At 58.5% G+C, this 17,740-nt stretch overlaps 4 protein-coding genes across 4 annotated transcripts; 2 read left to right on the top strand and 2 right to left on the bottom strand.

The window, feature by feature from the left end:
• Positions 1 to 211: 211 nt before the first annotated feature.
• On the top strand, positions 212 to 4,599 carry SPSK_03871 (ATP-dependent helicase RIS1; the record flags this gene model as incomplete). Its single annotated transcript, XM_016730686.1, has 2 exons — positions 212 to 474; positions 654 to 4,599. The coding sequence occupies 2 exons, from the start codon at positions 212 to 214 to the stop codon at positions 4,597 to 4,599; spliced, it is 4,209 nt and encodes a 1,402-aa protein (XP_016585579.1).
• Positions 4,600 to 5,038: 439 nt separating this feature from the next.
• Positions 5,039 to 7,999, bottom strand: SPSK_03948 (signal transducing adaptor molecule; the record flags this gene model as incomplete). The annotated part of the gene is made up of 5 exons (XM_016730763.1): positions 5,039 to 6,063; positions 6,339 to 6,650; positions 6,735 to 6,807; positions 6,900 to 7,876; positions 7,957 to 7,999. 5 exons carry the CDS (start codon positions 7,997 to 7,999, stop codon positions 5,039 to 5,041), a joined length of 2,430 nt encoding a protein of 809 aa, XP_016585578.1.
• A 2,112-nt stretch (positions 8,000 to 10,111) lies between these two features.
• SPSK_04541 (RNA-binding protein 8A) lies at positions 10,112 to 10,831 on the top strand (the record flags this gene model as incomplete). Its single annotated transcript, XM_016731344.1, has 1 exon — positions 10,112 to 10,831. The coding sequence occupies one exon, from the start codon at positions 10,112 to 10,114 to the stop codon at positions 10,829 to 10,831; it is 720 nt and encodes a 239-aa protein (XP_016585577.1).
• A 515-nt stretch (positions 10,832 to 11,346) lies between these two features.
• On the bottom strand, positions 11,347 to 17,310 carry SPSK_03843 (uncharacterized protein; the record flags this gene model as incomplete). The annotated part of the gene is made up of 2 exons (XM_016730658.1): positions 11,347 to 13,036; positions 13,112 to 17,310. 2 exons carry the CDS (start codon positions 17,308 to 17,310, stop codon positions 11,347 to 11,349), a joined length of 5,889 nt encoding a protein of 1,962 aa, XP_016585576.1.
• Between the last annotated feature and the right edge of the window lie 430 nt (positions 17,311 to 17,740).

Raw genomic sequence — 17,740 nt, 5'->3', positions numbered from 1 at the left:
TGGACTTTTTGCGGTGGTGAGGAAAGATATGTACTGCCGTTAGACTTTTACTAAGACTAATTTCTTATCCGCACAAATGGAACATACGTGAAGTAAACAACGGCCGCCCAGGTAGCAGGTACTTGCCGTCAGCGCACAGTGTACCTTATCTTATCACCTGTGGCGTTGCTCAGCAGCCACCTGTTTATGACACCAACACCAGCCAATCACAATGCGTGACGCAAGAAGCGCCTGCCAACCCTGCCGCCGCGCCTTAGCGGGAAGGCGCAAACGCCAAACAGGCGTCCGTTCAGTGGCCACTTGCCTCCAAAGGAAAACCACTTTACACGACGACTTGCTTTCTGAGACGAGGCATCCAAACATCCCTCCCACCCTCACCACACTCCAAGAGGCACATCACGACCATCCTGCATGTCCACCGCCTCGGGCATCCGTTTCTTCAACTGCTACCTGTGACGTCCACAGGTCAATGCGGTGAGTTGTTGCGCACTGTGCTCACTTTGTCGAACCGCTGTTGTTCCTTTATGCTCTCCCTTTGTTATTTTTGTTGTCTGTCATTTGCTTCATATTTGGGGCGGCCACTCGCGCTCGATTCCCCTTTTGGTTTGTTGTTAGAAGTGACTTTCTGACTTGTCGATTTGTCTATAAATTAGGACCAAGCCCGGTGCTGGTTTTGGTTTCCAGCCCAAGGACACGCTCGCTGCAACCGACTCTCCCTCTTTCCACAAGCACAAGGAGCACCTCAGCAGGCCTACGTCTCCACGCAATCCTTCTTCACAGGCGTTGCAAAAGGCATCTCCTTCTGTCAAGAGCCGAGACGGGCTCGCCCAGAGCTTCTGCAACCTCATCCGGTCCACGACCGCCGTCCCTCCTACATCTACCATGTCTCGCTCGCGAAGCGCTTCCTTCTCCGACGATGATCTGATGATCGTCAGCTCGCAAGCCATGAGCTCGCAGGGCTATGGGTCGCAGGGCTATGGCTCGCAGGACTATCCTTCCCAAGAGCTGGGCGGCGATCTGATGTCGTCGCCTCTGCAGCCCATCCGGGCACCTAACGATGTTATTGACATTACGAGCAGCCCTGTGGCGCCAGCGCTGTCGCAGAGCAAGGGAAGCAACTCTACTGCGCCGACAACACAACAACCAGTGTTTGGCCGACCGACACAGATGTCGATGCCGACCTCGTCTTCCTCCAAGCCGACCATGTCGTCGGCGGCGGCTGCCGCTGCAGCTCTGGTCCAGCGCCGCCAGAACGCGCTCTTCAACGCCAACCAGAAGCGCCCAGAACACCACCGACCGCAGCGTCTTACTGGGCCGCTCGCACCGAAGCAGCCCGACCGCAAGGCTGCGCCACGGCCCGTGTTCAGCTCCATGGCCTCGACCCAGGACAATGGTGGCACGTCCTACCCTGTCAGCTCCTTCTACAGCAATACCACTACGAACAAGACAATTGTCAAACAGAGCATACCGGCATCGATGCATGCCGATGTGGATTTTTATACCGACCCTGACAAGGCCACGGCCGACCTGAAAGCCCTCCTCGAGGGTGGCATGGAGGACGACGAGGACGACGAGGACGAGGTGCCGGCGGCCGCTGCGCCGCCGAAAGAAACTGCCAAAATCACAGCGATTGGGGCAGCGCCAGAAAAGGCAAAGAAGGAGCCGGAGAATAAAAAGGACAGGCAGGAGCCCAAGGGGTACGACGACGGCACAGTGGACGGCATCAAGGTGAAGCTGCTTCCGCACCAGGTGGAAGGCGTCAAGTGGATGCGCGGCCGAGAGCTGGGTCCCGTCAAGCGTGGTCGCGTGCCCAAGGGCGGTATTCTGGCCGATGACATGGGTCTCGGCAAGACACTGCAGGCCATTTCGCTGATATTGACGAATACCAAGCCCACAAAGGACATGCCGGGCTGGAAGAAGCACTACGAGAAAATTACCGGTGGCACACTGGTCGTCGCGCCGCTTGCTCTGATCCGGCAATGGGAGGCCGAGATCAAAGAGAAGGTGTCCCGCGACCCGCCGTTGAGGGTCTGTGTGCATCACGGACCTCAAAGAACGGTCCGTCCTCAAGACCTGGCCAAATTCGATGTTGTCATCACAACGTATCAGATTCTGGTCTCTGAGCACGGCCACAGCAGCAGCGCCCTCCAGAGCGGCTGCTTCGGTCTCCACTGGTACCGTATCATCCTCGACGAAGCGCACAGCATCAAGAATCGCAACGCCAAGATGACCAAGGCCTGCTGTGCCATGCCGGCCGAGTTTCGCTGGTGCTTGACGGGCACGCCCATGCAAAACAACCTCGACGAGCTGCAGAGCCTGGTCAACTTCCTTCGCATCACACCCTACGACAACCTCACCGAGTGGCGCAATCACATTGACGTGCCTCTCAAAAACGGCCGCGGCTATCTTGCCATCCGGCGCCTGCACAGTCTCCTTCGGTGCTTTATGAAGCGGCGCACAAAAGACATCCTTAAGGAGGAGGGTGCCTTGGTGCCCGGCGGCAAGAAGGCCATCGACGCCGCCGCCGCTGCTTCTGCTGCTGTTGCTGCTGCAGAAGAGAAGGGTCTCAAGAATGGCACACAGACACCTGGTACAAGCGACACGTCAACGTCCACCCCGGGTGCTGCAAGAGTTCCCACCACCCCCAGCTTCAAGATTACGGAGCGCAATGTGGTCAGCGTCTTGGCCGAATTCTCGCCGTCGGAGCGCGCGTTTTACGATCGGCTGGAGGAGCGCGCGGACAAGAGTCTTGAGAAAATGATGCAGGGCAAGTCCATGAGCTACGCGAACGCGCTCGTCCTGCTACTCCGCCTGCGGCAGGCATGCAACCACCCTGACCTGCTCACATTCAAGTTGGAGAAGGACAAGGATGCCATGTCCACCGACTCCATGCCTGCATCACAAAAGTCTGCTACTACCGACAGCGACATTGATGCGCTCGCCGATGTGTTTGGTGGCCTCGGCATCCAAGCAAAGAAGTGCGAGGTGTGCATGACGGACCTGACCAAGGACGAGCAGCGGGACTGCGAAGTGGCTGGCGACGGCATGGTGTGCACAAAATGCATTGAGGACCGCGGCATTGTTTCAGGCAAACCGACAACGAAGAAGGAGAAAAAAGACAGGAAGTCGAAGAAGCATCGCAAAGACAAGAAGAGCAACAAGGACAAGAGCCAAAGGCACAAGGCGAAGAAACAGGCGGCAGCTGCTGCCGATGCCGATGCCGAAGATAACGACAGCATTCTTCCCGCGTCACGGAGAGCAGCCACCCGGAAGCCGCGAAACCGCCGTGCCATTGTCGACAGCGACGACGAAGAGGAGGAGGACGGCAGCTGGCTTGTGGGAGAAGAAGAACGCGGGGCCCTGCGTCTGGGCAAGGCCGGGGGCGAGGAGGACGAGAACGCCGAGGGCGGCGGCGACTGGATCAACAGCGACGACTCCATCCACGAGTCGGAAGACGAGGACAAGGATGCAAGCCGTATGAGCAGCTTCATCGAAGACGACGAAATGGAAGACAACCCAGCTGCCAGCAAGGGCCAAAAGAAACACGCCAAAAAGAAGATCCTCCGCGTCGGGGGCCAGGACTGGGACAGCGACGAAAGCGGCGACGAAGACTTTGAGTCGTTTGCGCAGTCCGCCGGCAGTGATACCGAGTCGGCGGACGAATCGGGTGACGAATCGGGTGGTGACATGGGAGATGATTCAGAGTCGGAGTCTGGTTCGGATGAATCGTTGGACGGCGGAAACGAGGAAGACTCGTTCATCTCCACGTCGGAGCTACTGTCCAATGTCGATGACGAGTCGCTTCTTGGAAGACGGTCGGCGGCTTCACGCAAGACAAAATCCGGCCTCGGCTCTTCGTCCCATTCGGACACAGTGCTTGTCTCGGCCAAGATCCGCAAGATGCTGTCGATTCTCAAGAAGGAGGCGGGCGAACACAAGTTCATCGTCTTCTCGCAATTCACGTCCATGCTCAGCCTCGTGAGCCCCTTCTTGGTGCGCGCCGGCCTCGGCCACGTCCGCTACGAGGGCAGCATGCGCAACGACGCCCGCGAGGCCAGCCTCAACAGTCTGCGCCACGACCCCAACGTGCGCGTCCTACTCTGCAGTCTCAAGTGCGGCGCCCTCGGCCTCAACTTGACGGCCGCCACGCGCGTCATCATCCTCGAGCCGTTCTGGAACCCCTTTGTCGAGGAACAGGCCATTGACCGCGTGCACCGTTTGACACAGACCGTCGACGTCACCGTCTACAAGCTGACCGTCGAAGACACGGTCGAAGAGCGCATCTTGGCCCTGCAGGACAAGAAGCGGCTGCTGGCGGCCCAGGCGCTCGAGGCTGGCACGGCGGGTGGCAAGGGCAAGAAGGATGCCCTCAAGCTGGGCCTCAAAGAGCTCATGGACCTCTTCAAGCACGATTCTCGCGGTCCCCCCGGCATGTCCAACGGCGGCCACAATGGAGAACCGGGCAGCGTAGAAGCCGCATTCGTCGACCAGTTTGCGGCCCTGGGTTCGGGTCTGCTACGGCGCCGCGAGGGTGGCAACGGCGGGTCCAGAGCTGGCGGCGGGGCGTCGCAAGACTCGGCATACAGCCGGCGGTGGTAGACGGGATTTTGCCGAAGTCGGTGTCATGAGAGAGGGTTTTTGTAATTTGCATTTTGCAATTTATTTGCGACATATTTTACGACTGGGTTAGTATATTTTGGTCATTGTTACACGCTATATGATTCTAGACATGAACGCAACGGTAGTTGTATCAGGAATTCACATCCATGTCCATTGATATTAAATTCTTACACATTTCCGACTCGACGCTAGAAAACCCGCGGTCGTTATAGAGAGGGAGCATTACAACGCAGAAAATCAAAACATAACAATGAGATAAATACATGAAACAAAAAGCAAGTGCATGCATGGGTTGGTAGGTTGGTAGATACAAGGTGGGTACGAAAGCAAAAAGTAGATGAAATCGCGAAACAGCACCAAATGGAATGCCACACTCCCATTCCAGCCCTCTCCTACAACCCTCTTTCATTTGACTGCCCTAGTAACCTACCCGACCCGTCTGCCGGTAGTAATCGTCCACGGGCGGACTGCTACCACCCTGGTGCGCGGCGGCAGAAGCGTCTGTAGGGGGCACATACGGCCGGTACTGCTGCTGCTGCTCGAGCGGCGGCGAGCCGGGCCCGGCACCTGGCGCGGACGGCCCACTGGTGCTCAGGCGGCTCGGCAGGCTCTGGCGGGAGTCGTAGTGCCCAGCACCGCCACCACCATGAGCGGGCGGCGGAGACGCGGTGGGCGGCGCGGGTGCCGGAGCCGAGGACTGGGGCGGTGCCGGTGCAGAAGACGGGTAGCCGTTGTAGGCCTGGTACGAAGGGTTGGGAGGCGCCGACGTGTTGCTGTTCGTTTCAGCCGGCGGGGGTCCGGTAGGAAGACCAACGACAGACGGCGGCCCATACTGGTCCGGCGAGTAAACAGACGAAGAGTACGTGTGAGCAGAAGTGGGCTGGGTAGGTTGGAGGGGGGGCATGTTAACGGCATTGGGGTTGTGCGCGGCAATGGGCGAGTCGTAGGCCGATGTGGAAAGCTCCTGCGGGTTGCCGTACGTGCTGTGCGGGCCATTGCCGCCACTGGGCCCCGAGACAGAGCCACCCTGCTGCTGTTGCGGCTGCGGCTGATGCTGTGGTTGCTGTTGTTGCTGCTGTTGCTGGTGGGGGTTGTAGGGAAGGTAGGTGTTGTCGGCGGCCGGACGCTGGGCAGGGGCAATGTTCGTCTGGAGCGGGGAGGGCTGCTTGAGCGGCTCACCGCTGTGACCACTGCCGGACGGGATGCGCTGGCCCTGCTGGTGGCCCTGGGGCGGGTATGGCACTTGCTGCTGATGCTGGGGAGGCGGTTGTTGTTGCTGATGTTGCTGCTGCTGCTGCTGTTGCTGCTGTTGCTGCGGCGGCGGCTGCTGCGGTTGCGCTGGCGGGATTTCGGCGTTGGCTAGGTAAAAGGCAGACGGTGCACCGGCGTTCGGACGATGTGTGTTCGGCGAAGGCGACTGGGGATACTGCTGCTGTTGCTGGTCTATAGTCAGTTAGTATATAAATTTACAACGAAGCAACAGAGAAAAAGATCCATGGGCGCAGTGTGAACCTGCACAGTTGCTGGCATAAAATGCATGGACGGGTTCATGGGTATAAAAGATCATTATAAGAGGTAGACCGAAGAAAAGACCTGTGAATGGTTGGGCATGCCTTTTTCTCCTGCTGTCTCGCCCTCCAAGAGTGCAAATTATGCTGCCTTTGTACAGTGTCCTGGCCACTTTGATGCACGCTTTGTTTTCTAGTATAAAGACTGACCCTGACGTAGTGGCCCGGGAGTGTAGTATCTCTGGTCTGGTTGCGGCTGCGACTGCTGCTGCTGCAGTTGCTGCTGTGGTGGCGCCTGCTGGCCCACGCCTGGCGCCGCATAGCCTGCATGGGGCGCGATTTGGGATGTGCCCGAACCGGCGGGGCCGCCTGGGGCGATGGGGTAGCCCTGGGGGCTGATGTGCTGGTGCATGGCGTATTGCTGGTAGTTGGGCTGGGGCGGGTGGGACATGGACGATTCGAGCAGGGCCTCGTAATCGCGGCGGGCCTTGATGAACTTTTCGTTGAGCTGGGTGAAGTCGTCTGGCGTTGTCAGTGTCAACATAAACGGATTAAATGGCATATAACGCAAAGGGCCAAACATTGGCTATGTAGCTGTGTACGCACCCTTCTTCTGTGAGTATTTCTCGATAAGCTTAATCAGCTTCGGCCGAATGGCGAGGGTCTGGTGATAGAGTTTCTGTAGTGTGTCAGTACGAAGCGGCTTTCGATGGGTGAGGAAGGGAAAGTAAAAGAGCGTAGAAGGGGGAGAGGGGGGGGGAAGGTTCCTACTGAAATCTCGTCCGTGTCCTCCTCCCGCGGCGCGGTATTGGAGACGCTCAGCAGGGTCAACAGCTTCTCGACGTTCTTAATCTCGGCAAACACCTCGGCCTCCATCTGGGCCTCGCGCTGCAGCTCGTCGGGTGTCGGGTCTGCCAGGATTTCAACGTAGTTGAGTGGGAAAATGCCGGTGCGGCCCTTGAGCGAGCCACGCCACCAGTCGCGGTAGACGGACTCGAGCACGGCGATAACATCGCCCTTCTTGAAGTCGAGCTCGTCCTGTTCGGACGCGGCAAAATCAAAGAGTGCACGCACGCGGGACACGGTCGCCGCCGTCGTGCCTTGCGTGGGGGCGGCTGCGGCTGCCGGCCCTCCAGAGCCGCCCGCAGTAGCTGCGCTGTAGGCCGAGGGGCCAGCAGCGCCCGACGGACCCGCACCAGCTGCTCCACCAGCCCCGCTGCCGCCGGGGGCGGCCTGTTTCTTGCTCGCCTCGTCCTCAAGCGACAGCTTGAGGGCCCGCTGCAGGTCCTCCTCTTCGCGCTGGCGATCCTGCTCGGTCAGGCTGTTCTTCTGGGGCGCGGAGGGCGGGGGTTGCAGCTGGGGTTGCGCGTGCTGCAGGCGGCTGTAGGCGTCTTGCATGATGCCGAGGTCGGTGTTGCTGCGGAACATGTCGGACCACTCCTTCATACGCTCCAAGATCTTGAGGCGGACGAGGTTGTGGGTATTGCGGTCGTTGGCGAGCTTGAGCAGGGCGTCGGTAAAGGCGCGCGAGGCGAGTTCGCGGTGCAGGGGCGTCCCGCAGTTCTGGCTCAGCGCGTTGGCAAGCTCGAGCGTGTAGAGCTGGACGTTGGCGTTACGGTGGGCGAGGCGCTTGATGAGGCTCTGGACGGCCTCTTTGGGGCCGTTGACGGGGTCGCTCGAGACACGGTCACACACTTCGAGGATGGCGGACCAGTCCTCGGAGGTGGCGTTTTCGTCAGTGGCCTTGCCTGTGGGGGGGGGAAACAGCTGAGTTAGACCAGAAGAACGACACATGGCAAACGACGAAGACAGACGACAGACGACATACCGACGGCCTCGTCAAAGGGGCCGGGAGCGGCTGCGCGAAACATGGTGGCGGACACGCAGAAGAAACCAGGCGGGAGTGATGCTTTGGGCGGGGAGGCAGAATGGAAAGCAATGACGATAAAGACGGTGTGGTTGGTGTCCGAAATCAGGACGGGTCGCGGCCGAAGAGAGAGAAGGATACCACAGAAAACGAAGTCGACGTGAGCTTGGCGAAAAAGAGTCGACTGCCAATCAGGCAGCAGAGCTTCACTTCAGATGCGATGATGATGGTTTGGGGGCTGTAGCTTGCAAATGGAGGGTGTCACGAACGTAGGCGGGTCCCGTTTGAAAAGCGCGCGACCAGGACAGAGTGAAGGCTGGTACAGACGTTTGGCAGGCTGTCAAAAACAAAGAAGAGAAATGATTGCTTTGAGAGAGTGTGGGTGAAGCTGCTTCGACGAATGCTGTCAGGGGGGAGGGGGTAAAAGGGAAGGTCGGGAGCAGGAGGTGGAGTTGCAGCTGAGCGGGCAGGTGCGAGAGGCAAAGAAGAAGGCACGAGCAGGCGCAGGTTAGGCCCAGTTGGGCAATGATGGATGCCCACCCGCCACTACGAGGAAACTACGACGTAAGGTGGAAAGAAGTGCGTGCCTTGTGGTGCTATTTTAGAGCGCTGTTACGTCGTCCACAAGGCAGTCGCAACAGGGCCGCAGGGCCGGGAAGGGTGAGAGGGTGAGGCTGTCCAGTCACAGTGCGTGGTGACTATTGTGGGGCCGCTCAAACAGGAAACACCTGTAATTACTGGGTGGTTGTTACCTTGTGTCGCAGCTCGAGCAGGATGGAAACTGCGACTGGAGAGGCCAGAGACCTGAAGATGCAGAAAAAGGAAAGAAAGAACGCGATTGATAAGTTTATTAAGAAACGCAAAGTATCGACATTCGAGACGGTTTTACCCTCTCCTTCAAGAGCCATCCAGCAACGTCAAGTATCTGTCATCCACTCCATACTTTGTTCTTGGCCAAGCCACTCTCGAATGTGGCAGAGCCGAGCCTTCCTCGGATAATCCGCCACATCGCAACCCACCTCCGCCAACGATCCTGACGTAGTCGTCGCCTCTTGAATAGTGGACTAGGGTGGTGAAGGGGTAGGGAGGATGTGGAGGGGACCGACTCTGAGAGCCATTGTGAGCGGCTTGAAAGGGCCTGCAAGGCTGGGAGATTATCTATTTTTTTTCGGCGCTCTTTCCTACTGCCCTGGTGCCTCAGTCTACCGCTGCTGATTGCGTAGGCCCGTCGACGCATTCTGTTGGCAATAAGACAGGCTGCCTCCAAAAGATGTTGAAGCAGAGTGGTGTTCTAAAACGGGCCAACAAGCGTACAAACGACTCAAATGCAACCATATGATCGGCTCCCTCTCGATAATACCATCTCCTGGACATCTCGTCATTTATTTTAGCCTGTAAGATCGACTTGTGCTGGAATCAGTGGCTATTGCAAAGGCTCTTCAATGCCACTGGTTTACTACCTACTAGAAAAGGTAAACGAGACAAGCAGAGGCTGTCTGTACAGATGGGGAGCCATGGACAGAAAAAAAGATTCAAGGCATAAGTCAAGAATACTCAAAAATGAATTAAAGTAATAAATATGACATTAAAAGATATATAAGTCACGCCGATTTTCCTAAATTTTGTTTATCATGTCATTATTTCAACAAAGTCACAGTAACGTTTTGGAAAAATAAAGAACAAAAAAAAAATACCAGCTACGCTTTGGCTACAGAAATACCGCAGAAATACATAGTAATCAAGCAGAAAAGCAATGAAGTGAAGCCTTTCGAAAAATGTATGAATTCAAAGCTGTCTTGTTGGAGCACAGCACAGCTCTCTCGAAACAGCAGGAGCCAATGACGGACGGCGGGAAAATCTTTGTTGCGACCCACCTTCCTCTGGGGAAGCTTTGCGCTGTCGTGCCGTGCTTGCCCCATTTGAACGAACGCGGACTACGGCTGGAGCTCGCCTGCCATTGACTTGCGCGATCACGTCCAGATTGAAGCCAGTTATCCCACGACGAACCTCGACACCAACCCTCGTCTGCGTCCTCTACCCGCCGTCGTCTCGTTTTGGCCAACCTCCATCCCCAATCTTCGCCTCTGTCTGCCCACCGGCCCAACAGCACCCCACCATGGCCGACGTCGACATGGAAATCGACGACGTCGCGCCGCCGGCGTCGGGCGTCAACAACGGCAACGACAACAGCAACGACAACAGCAACGACAACAGCAACGACAACGGCGAGGTCGCCGCCGACGTCCCGCGGAGTGCCGACATGCAGACCCATGCCAAGGCCACGGCCGTCCGGTCCATCGAGGGCTGGATCATTGTCGTGACCAACGTCCACGAAGAGGCCGACGAGGAGGCCCTGCACGACATGTTTTCCGAGTTTGGCGAGATCAAGAATATGCACCTCAACCTCGACCGTCGCAGCGGCTATGTCAAGGTAGGCCCCGACCCTGTTTTTCTTTACTTGTTTTGGTTGGCGCCGCTCGCTCACACCCGCCAGGGCTACTGCTTAATCGAATACCCGACCCTCAAGGAGGCGCGTGCGGCCATTGACGGCGCGCACCAGACGAAGCTGCTGGACCAGACGGTGCAGGTGGACTTTGCGTTTGTGCGTCCGCCGCCGGCCAAGGCGCGCAACGATCGTGACCGTGACCGTGACCGCGACCGTGGAGGCCGCAACGACCGGACCCGCGAACGCAACGACAGACACGACAGACACGACGGCGGTGACCGCGACGGCGCACGGGATCGGAGTCCAAGCGAGGAACACAGACGCGGCCCACCGGGTGGCCGGACAGGCCGCAGCCGGAGTAGGAGTCCAGGGGCCGAGGCTGGCGCGTGAGAAAGGGTAAGCGAGATGAGGATCAGGGTCGGTACCATCATACTATGAGACGAAAAGCGGAAGGACGGCTGGCGTTTTGATTTAATGTTTTATTTTTCTTTCATCTTTATTTTATATACAAAATCACCGGCGGCAGGGCGCTTCTCGGTATCGAAAGGACATTTTCTTTGTATCCGTCACTGGGAACAGAAACACTTCGCGTAGGCGTATATTGGCCAGGATTATGATGAAAAATATAATGTAATGCTTTGAGAAAGTGGACAAGTACAGAAGCTATCGAAGAACTATTCTATATGGGGCTCGCCCAAGGCCTCACGAAAGAGCTTGAGGGCCGCGGGTGCTTCCTCCATGAAATTTCCCAAAACAACGACGCTGCCAATATGCAAGAAGATAACAGACAAGGAACAAGTGAAACTAAAAAAAAGTGTAATGGCAGTCTTAACACAATGCTGAAAGGAAAAGAATACGGAAGAAAGATGACAAGACGTAGCCTAACCAGTCCACCAGCCATCTGCTTAGTGGGCATACTGGTTTTCGGCACCACCATATGTCTCTGGCGGAACTTGCTGCATTTGCTGCATCTGTGGTGCCTGTTGTATGGGCTGTATAGGTTGCACTGGCTGCAATGGCTCGACCTGCTGCATGGGCTGTGGCGGTGGCAGGGACAGAGACGGTTTCCGACGGCCGATGCTGAGAAGCCGCTTGATTCCCGTTGGCGCCGTAGCCACCTTCCCACCACCCATCGCCCCGGCCACAGGGTCGCTCTCGTACGTATACCACAGCCTGGGCACAACCAGTCGGTACGGCACTGTGATGCCCGACGGGTCCTTGGGGTTGACCTCGACGTTGAGCCGGATGTCCAGGCCGCCTTCGAGGTTGACCTCGTACTTCTCGGCTTTCTTCATCTGCCGGGCCGTTAGGCCCGTCGGTGTGCGGTAGAACGGTCGCGTCGGTGGTCCCATGCTGCCGCCCATGCTGCCGTCGGCGGCATCTGACAACGTCGGCAGTGTGCCGCCCGAGGCTTGCGGGGCCCGCTGCTGCTGCTGATGAGGTGCAAAACCTGTCGCAGCCATATCGGGAGCCGTCTGGCTGCGTCCGAGACCGGCTGGGCGCCTCTTGACTGAAAAGTAGCTCTCGTCGCCGTTTTCGTACTCGTCGTACGCTTGACTGGCCAGGTCAGACGGTGAGCCCGCACCGCCGCGGATGCGAGCCTGCTGCGGTTGACCACCCGACGCCGGCGCACCGGGCACATCGTCCTCACTGCTAATCGTACTCTGGTCATCATCTGGGTACTGGCCAGGGCGTACACCCCTACGACGAGGCTGGTCGTATCCGCGGCCATGGCCCTGGCCGTGGTTGTGGCCTTGCCCGTTTGCGTAGTTGACAGGGATCTTGCCCGGAATAGGTGGCGCACCCGGCTGCTGCTGCTGCTGCTGCTGCTGTTGCTGATGCTGTGGTGGTGGTGGGTACCGTTGCTGCTGATAGGCCTGTTGGTTCGCCGCCTGCTCGTACTGTTGTTGCGGCAGCACCTCCTCACTGTCTGGGCCCCAGCTGCCGTTGATACCGCCATCATCTGGTCTTTTTTGGCGACGGTTGCTGAGACGGCGGAACAAGTTGGAAGGATCCGCGCGTGCCAGGGAGTACGATCTGCGTACACCGTTGTCAGGCACAACGGGACGCTGCACAGAATCCACGGACTGCCTGCCGCGGCTGAACCGCCGGAGAAGACTCCCGCCACCACCGGATATAGGGGGCCGCGACAGATCGCCGTTGTTGCCGCTGCTGCCATTGTAAGGGTTGCGACGGAACGAGACGGTCCGCATGAAAAAGTTTCCGCGGCTGCTCGTCGACATGTCGTCCGCTGCAAAATTGAGGTTCGAGTGCTGGGACGCTGGATCTGGATTGTCTCCCGGAGCATAGGGCTGGATCGAACACCAGTTGCGGTGGGGCAGCAGGGTCTTGTTATTTCTTGGCTTGCCGTCCACACCGTGACCAAAGAGCCGAATCATGTCCTCGTCCGTCTCCTTGTCAAAGTGGTGGACCTTGTTGCGCTTGTTAAGGATGTCGGCCATGATGTCTGGAGGCGGCGTGTTCGCAATTGCAGACGAGATAACGTTGGGCATGTACCGGAAATCCTTGTGCTTCGCCAGGCCCTGCTTGGAATTCGAGTAGAACTGTCCAATGGCTGCCAAATGGACGTCGCCACTGTACAAGGAGACATGGTTAGTATTTTCATGTTGGGTTTGTTTTAGCACGGGCGCATCGAAAGGGAAAACTCACCTGAGAATGGTTATGCGCACCGAGCGGTCAGCGGCCAGGTCTTGTAAATCTTCAATGACAACCTTCCGCTCGTCCTTGTGGTTCTTGGCCGTCCAGTGGTCGTCAAGGTCATCAAGGATCTCCACACCACCGTCAAAATGGTTGAGGAAGTTGCCGAGGATGCCCGTCTTGCCAAGCAGCTTGACGGGCTCCATAAGCCGAGACGTCAGGATGTTCTCCAGCCAGACAAGGCGTGGATAGGCAATTGGAATGCCGAGCTGGACGAGAAGATGCTCGGTCTGGCCCTTTTCGATCTCCTTGTAACACCGGTCGATGATGCGCTTCCACGTGTCTTCACGAAAAACCTCCTCTCGCGTCCGCTCCGTGCGGCAGTCGACGGCCAGGAGTGCCACCTTCGCGCCAAGATGCATAAAGGTACTGCGGCTGACCTCGTTGATGTAGGGGCCAGGGGTCTGGCCCAGAATCCAGCTCGGTTCCGACTCCTCCGTCTCCCCAATCACGCTCTGGTGTTGGAACAGCATATAGTACTTGAAGGCGACGTTGCCCAATCCAGCGAAGACGGGAGACTGCATAAAGTGTTGCGGGTAGGAGCCAAATCCATCAATAATGTCATGGTCATCGTACATGTTGACCATGGGAATTTGCGAGTTGGCCAAGGAGAAGAGGCCCTGGGAGAACCACATGGCGTAGCGGTTGAGGTAGAACTCCTCCATCTCCTCCTGCATTTCAGGGGTAAATGGCATGTTGCCCTTTGTGAGAGGGTTGCGGATGGTGAGCCACTCCTGGAAGATTGTCGTTTGGTTCATGACGGCGTCGTTGTAGAGCTGATCGCCACCGCCAATCATCACATGGAAGGGCTGCGTCTGGTGGTTGTTGAGGACGTCGCGCCACATCGGATCCGGGCCGCTAAATTCGTCCGGCTTGACACTGAGGCTGAAGCCGTTGCACGAGTAGAACATAATGTGCATCGATTGGCCCTTGGCCGGCACCCAGAAGCCGGTGGCCGGGCCACGATTTATGCGGTACGCGATCCGCTGCTGCTTGTCCAGCAGTTCAACCTCAATGTTAAATCGCCAGAATGTCACGCCGCGCTCGAAATGCAGCCGGAAACCGCGAACGTCCTTGAATTTGCCCGCCTTTTCTCCGTCCAGGTCGGTCTTTTTCAGGCGAGCCGCAAACGAGCCAGGCAAGTCGACGGCCTGGCCTGCAGGTCCTACGCCGTCCACAGGGCTCTTTGTCTTTTCAAACAAACCTTCGTCGGACTCGTCGCGGGACAGATCCTTGGCTTGCTCAAGGTGCTCGACAGGACGCACGTAAAGAGTCTCACCGTTGCGGCCAAGTTTGGGATGCCCAACGAGGGGATCCACGTACTCGGGCGACAGAGTACCTTCGACCTCGCTCGGTGGCGGCGGCAGCACGTCAAGGGGCTGTGAAAACAAGCGGAGTGTCGGGGCGATTTCGTACGACGAGTCGGTGTCGCGAGTGACGATCATGACGCTGCCGCGCCAGAACTCGCGCTCGGCTATCTGGTTGCCACTGCCATTGCGGGCGCCCCGCGAGGGAGAGCGCTCTTTGCGCATACCGCAGTATCGTAGCAATGGTCCACAGACAAGGTGTAGAGGCGGCTTGAAGCGTGATGGGCCGTTGGCCTCGTCATATTCCCCGTCAAATGCCTCACCCTTCCTAGGACGGGGCGGTGCAGTGGAGGCGCTGCCGCGGCGCTTGCTCTTCTCCCACCAAGCCTTGTCTCGGTCAGCAGACGGCGAGGTCTTGTCGGACAAGTCCAGGAGACCGGCTGCGAGGGTACCGACGGTCCCTTGTTTCCACTCGTCTAGGTAGTTCGGCGGGTTGTATTTGCCCTGGCCTGGTTGCAGGTTGTTACGTGCGCGGTAGACCATGTTAGAAAAGCGGTGGTGGTGGGGGTCGTCAAAGTGCCTGTCGCCACGAGTAGGTAGACTTGGCTCTGGCTCGTTGTCAATCACGTCCTGGCCGAATCGAGCCGTCCTCTTCAATGGTGCGTCGGCTGAGGATTCAGCAGCAGCGGCAGACGCAGCGCCTGTTGCACCCGCGACACCCGCGACACTAGCGGCGACTGCGTCCTCTGCAGCATTATTGTTGACGCTGTTGTCGATAGGGCTATTGTACGAACCATCAAAGGTTCCGTTCGCTGCTTGCAGGACAGCGCGGTTCGGATAGGAGCTATTTGCAGGTGTTTTCCGCTGGCTTGGTGATTTCACTAGTTTTGCTGGCTGTTGCGGGGGAAACTGGTATGTCGAGGCCTGCGGAGCCGGCAGTGGCTCTTGTTGAGAACGACCTCGTAAAAGGGCCGCATCAAGGTCGGTGGGCATGGTTCTCGGGATGGCTTCAGCAGGAACTCCGCCTACCGGGGGTTGCGCGTTGTGCGGCTGGGCCGCCGGGTACGCATTCTGTGGCTGGGTATACCGCAAGTCGCTGGGCGGTTCCTTCTGCAGCTTTCCGGAGCGTGCGCTGTTTTGTCTGTGGGGAACTGCATTGTTTGGAACCACGGCTTGGGTGGGAAGGGTAGGCGACTGCTCATCAGCCTGGGGCAGTCTGACATTGCCATGCGCGGCTCGTTCGCGGAAACTGAGATTGCGCTGGGGGATACCCGACCCGGACGGAACAATGCGTGTCTGCTGTGGAAGATTGCGAGGCTTCTCTGAGTCGGGAGGCGGCGGCGGAGGTGTGCCATCGGTGTCATACTGAGGCGGGATGCCTCTCTGCGCAGAGGCGGCGGCGGCGGCAGCAATTGGCAGGTAACTCTCCTCAACGGGGCTCATCTCGGGCTGCAGAAGAGGTCGAGGTTCTCCATCAATGGCCGGCGGTGCACGGTCCCGGAAGCGGACCTGCTGTTGCTGTGGTTGATGCAGTGGCTGTTGCTGCGGCTGTTGCTGCTGTGGTATGGGCTGCGGCTGTGGCTGTTGTTGACGCGCGGGCTGATGCGGTCGCGCTTGCGATCTCGCCTGCTGGGCGTATTGTTGACTGGATTGCTGCCGCTGTTGTTGAGACCCTGCCTCTGCACGACGGCGCTCCTTCTCTCGAGCCGCTTGTTCAGCAGCAGCGACGCGTGCGCGTTTTTCTTCTTTTGTAATGCTGTCGAGCGTTAGCTCAAGCTTTTGGAGGGGCGAGCGGACTTCGTCGAACTTTTTCTGGGTGCGGTCGGCCGGGCTGCCGCCGGTGGACACGCGACGCCGTGGCGGCGCAGTTCCGCTGGCATCTTGTGGTGCTGCAAAGCCGAGGCCAAGGCCAGTCGCGGTGCCTGACTGCGACCGCCGTGGTGTTGTTGCTGAGGCTGGTTGCGGCCTGGTGCCACCGCTAACCGACGGGCGCCGGCGCGTTCCTGGGCTGGCGTTGGGATCGACGGGATTGCGGGAGCGGCCGTCGCCAGTGCTGCGTGGTGCAGGTGCCGCGCCTGGCGCAGACACGTAGTATTGGCCGGGTCCATCGACGGCCATTGCGTCGACGGAGAGCGACACCTCGGGCCGCTGCATGCTTCGGGGCGTATGGGGCGACCTGGAGGACACTGGCGGGTAGGCAGAACTAGCGACGGCGTAGCCAGGCGGTCGGTAGCTCAGGGGCGGGCCACGCGGGACGTCGGGTGCCGCTGGAGGAGGATCGACACCCTCGTCGAGGTCGTCAAGCGGCTCCTGGCTGCCACGGAACGTGTCGTCGTAGCCGACGTCCTCGCTCTGGTCGCGACTGTCGTGGCGTCTGTTGTTCCGGTCAAAGCTGCGATCGGCGCTGTCTTGCGACAGCTGTCGCTGGTGTCGCTGGCTCGGGCGGTTGAGGCTGGCGGCGGCGGCGGCAGCAGCAGCGCCGTTGTAGGGAAATGAAGGAGGGCGCGGAGCGAGGCCTTGGTCGGGAAATTGGGGGCTGGTGGGCGACGCGAACGGGCTCATTGTGGACTCGGTCGGCGCATCGGTATTTGTAGTCTGTGCTGTCTGGATGGACGCGCGGTTCGGCTTGGGCTGCAGCTGAGCCATCGTGTCCAATGACGGGAGACGAGCGTGGCCCTGTGTTTGGGTCTGACCGTCGGGAGCTGTCAGGCCTGAAGGAGCGGCAGACGGGCCATTCCTTGCCTGACCAGCGGCTGCTTCTGCTGCTTCTGCTTCTGCTGCTTTTGCATCTCTTGCTTTTTGAACGTCTCTTGCGTCTGGCAAGTTTCCCCAGTACGGCCCCATGTCTTGGGTTTTTGGTTAAGCGGTCGAGGGACGAGGCAAAAGTATGGAACAGTTACAGAGGAGCAGGGAGAGGATTACGGCACTGCGAATCAGAGACCTGCAAGGGAGGGGGGACACTGCGGGAGTCAGCTGCTTTGGGCCGCAGATCCTGAGGTGCAGGCGTCGATGCTCGTTTCTTGGTTGTGTCAGGGGATTATGTCGAGTCGAGATGCGATGTTGATTTTGTTTTGCCTCCAGCAGGTGTAGCTATATGGCGGCAAATGAAGGAGGGCCCAGGTAAACTGCCATAACTTGGGCAGGAACGCGAAAGCAGTAACAAGGGAAAGAGCGAGGGCGACGAGACGCGGAAATTAGGAAGGCGCATTTGGATGAAAGCAGAGCGAGTGGGAAACAGCGAGAAAGCCGGACAGCAATAACGAAGCTCTCACAG

The sequence above is a fragment of the Sporothrix schenckii genome (assembly GCF_000961545.1).
Source record: "Sporothrix schenckii 1099-18 chromosome Unknown Cont47, whole genome shotgun sequence".
Taxonomy (NCBI): domain Eukaryota; kingdom Fungi; phylum Ascomycota; class Sordariomycetes; order Ophiostomatales; family Ophiostomataceae; genus Sporothrix; species Sporothrix schenckii.
Note: the sequence above shows the minus strand (reverse complement) of the source record. Positions and strands in the feature narration are given on the sequence as shown.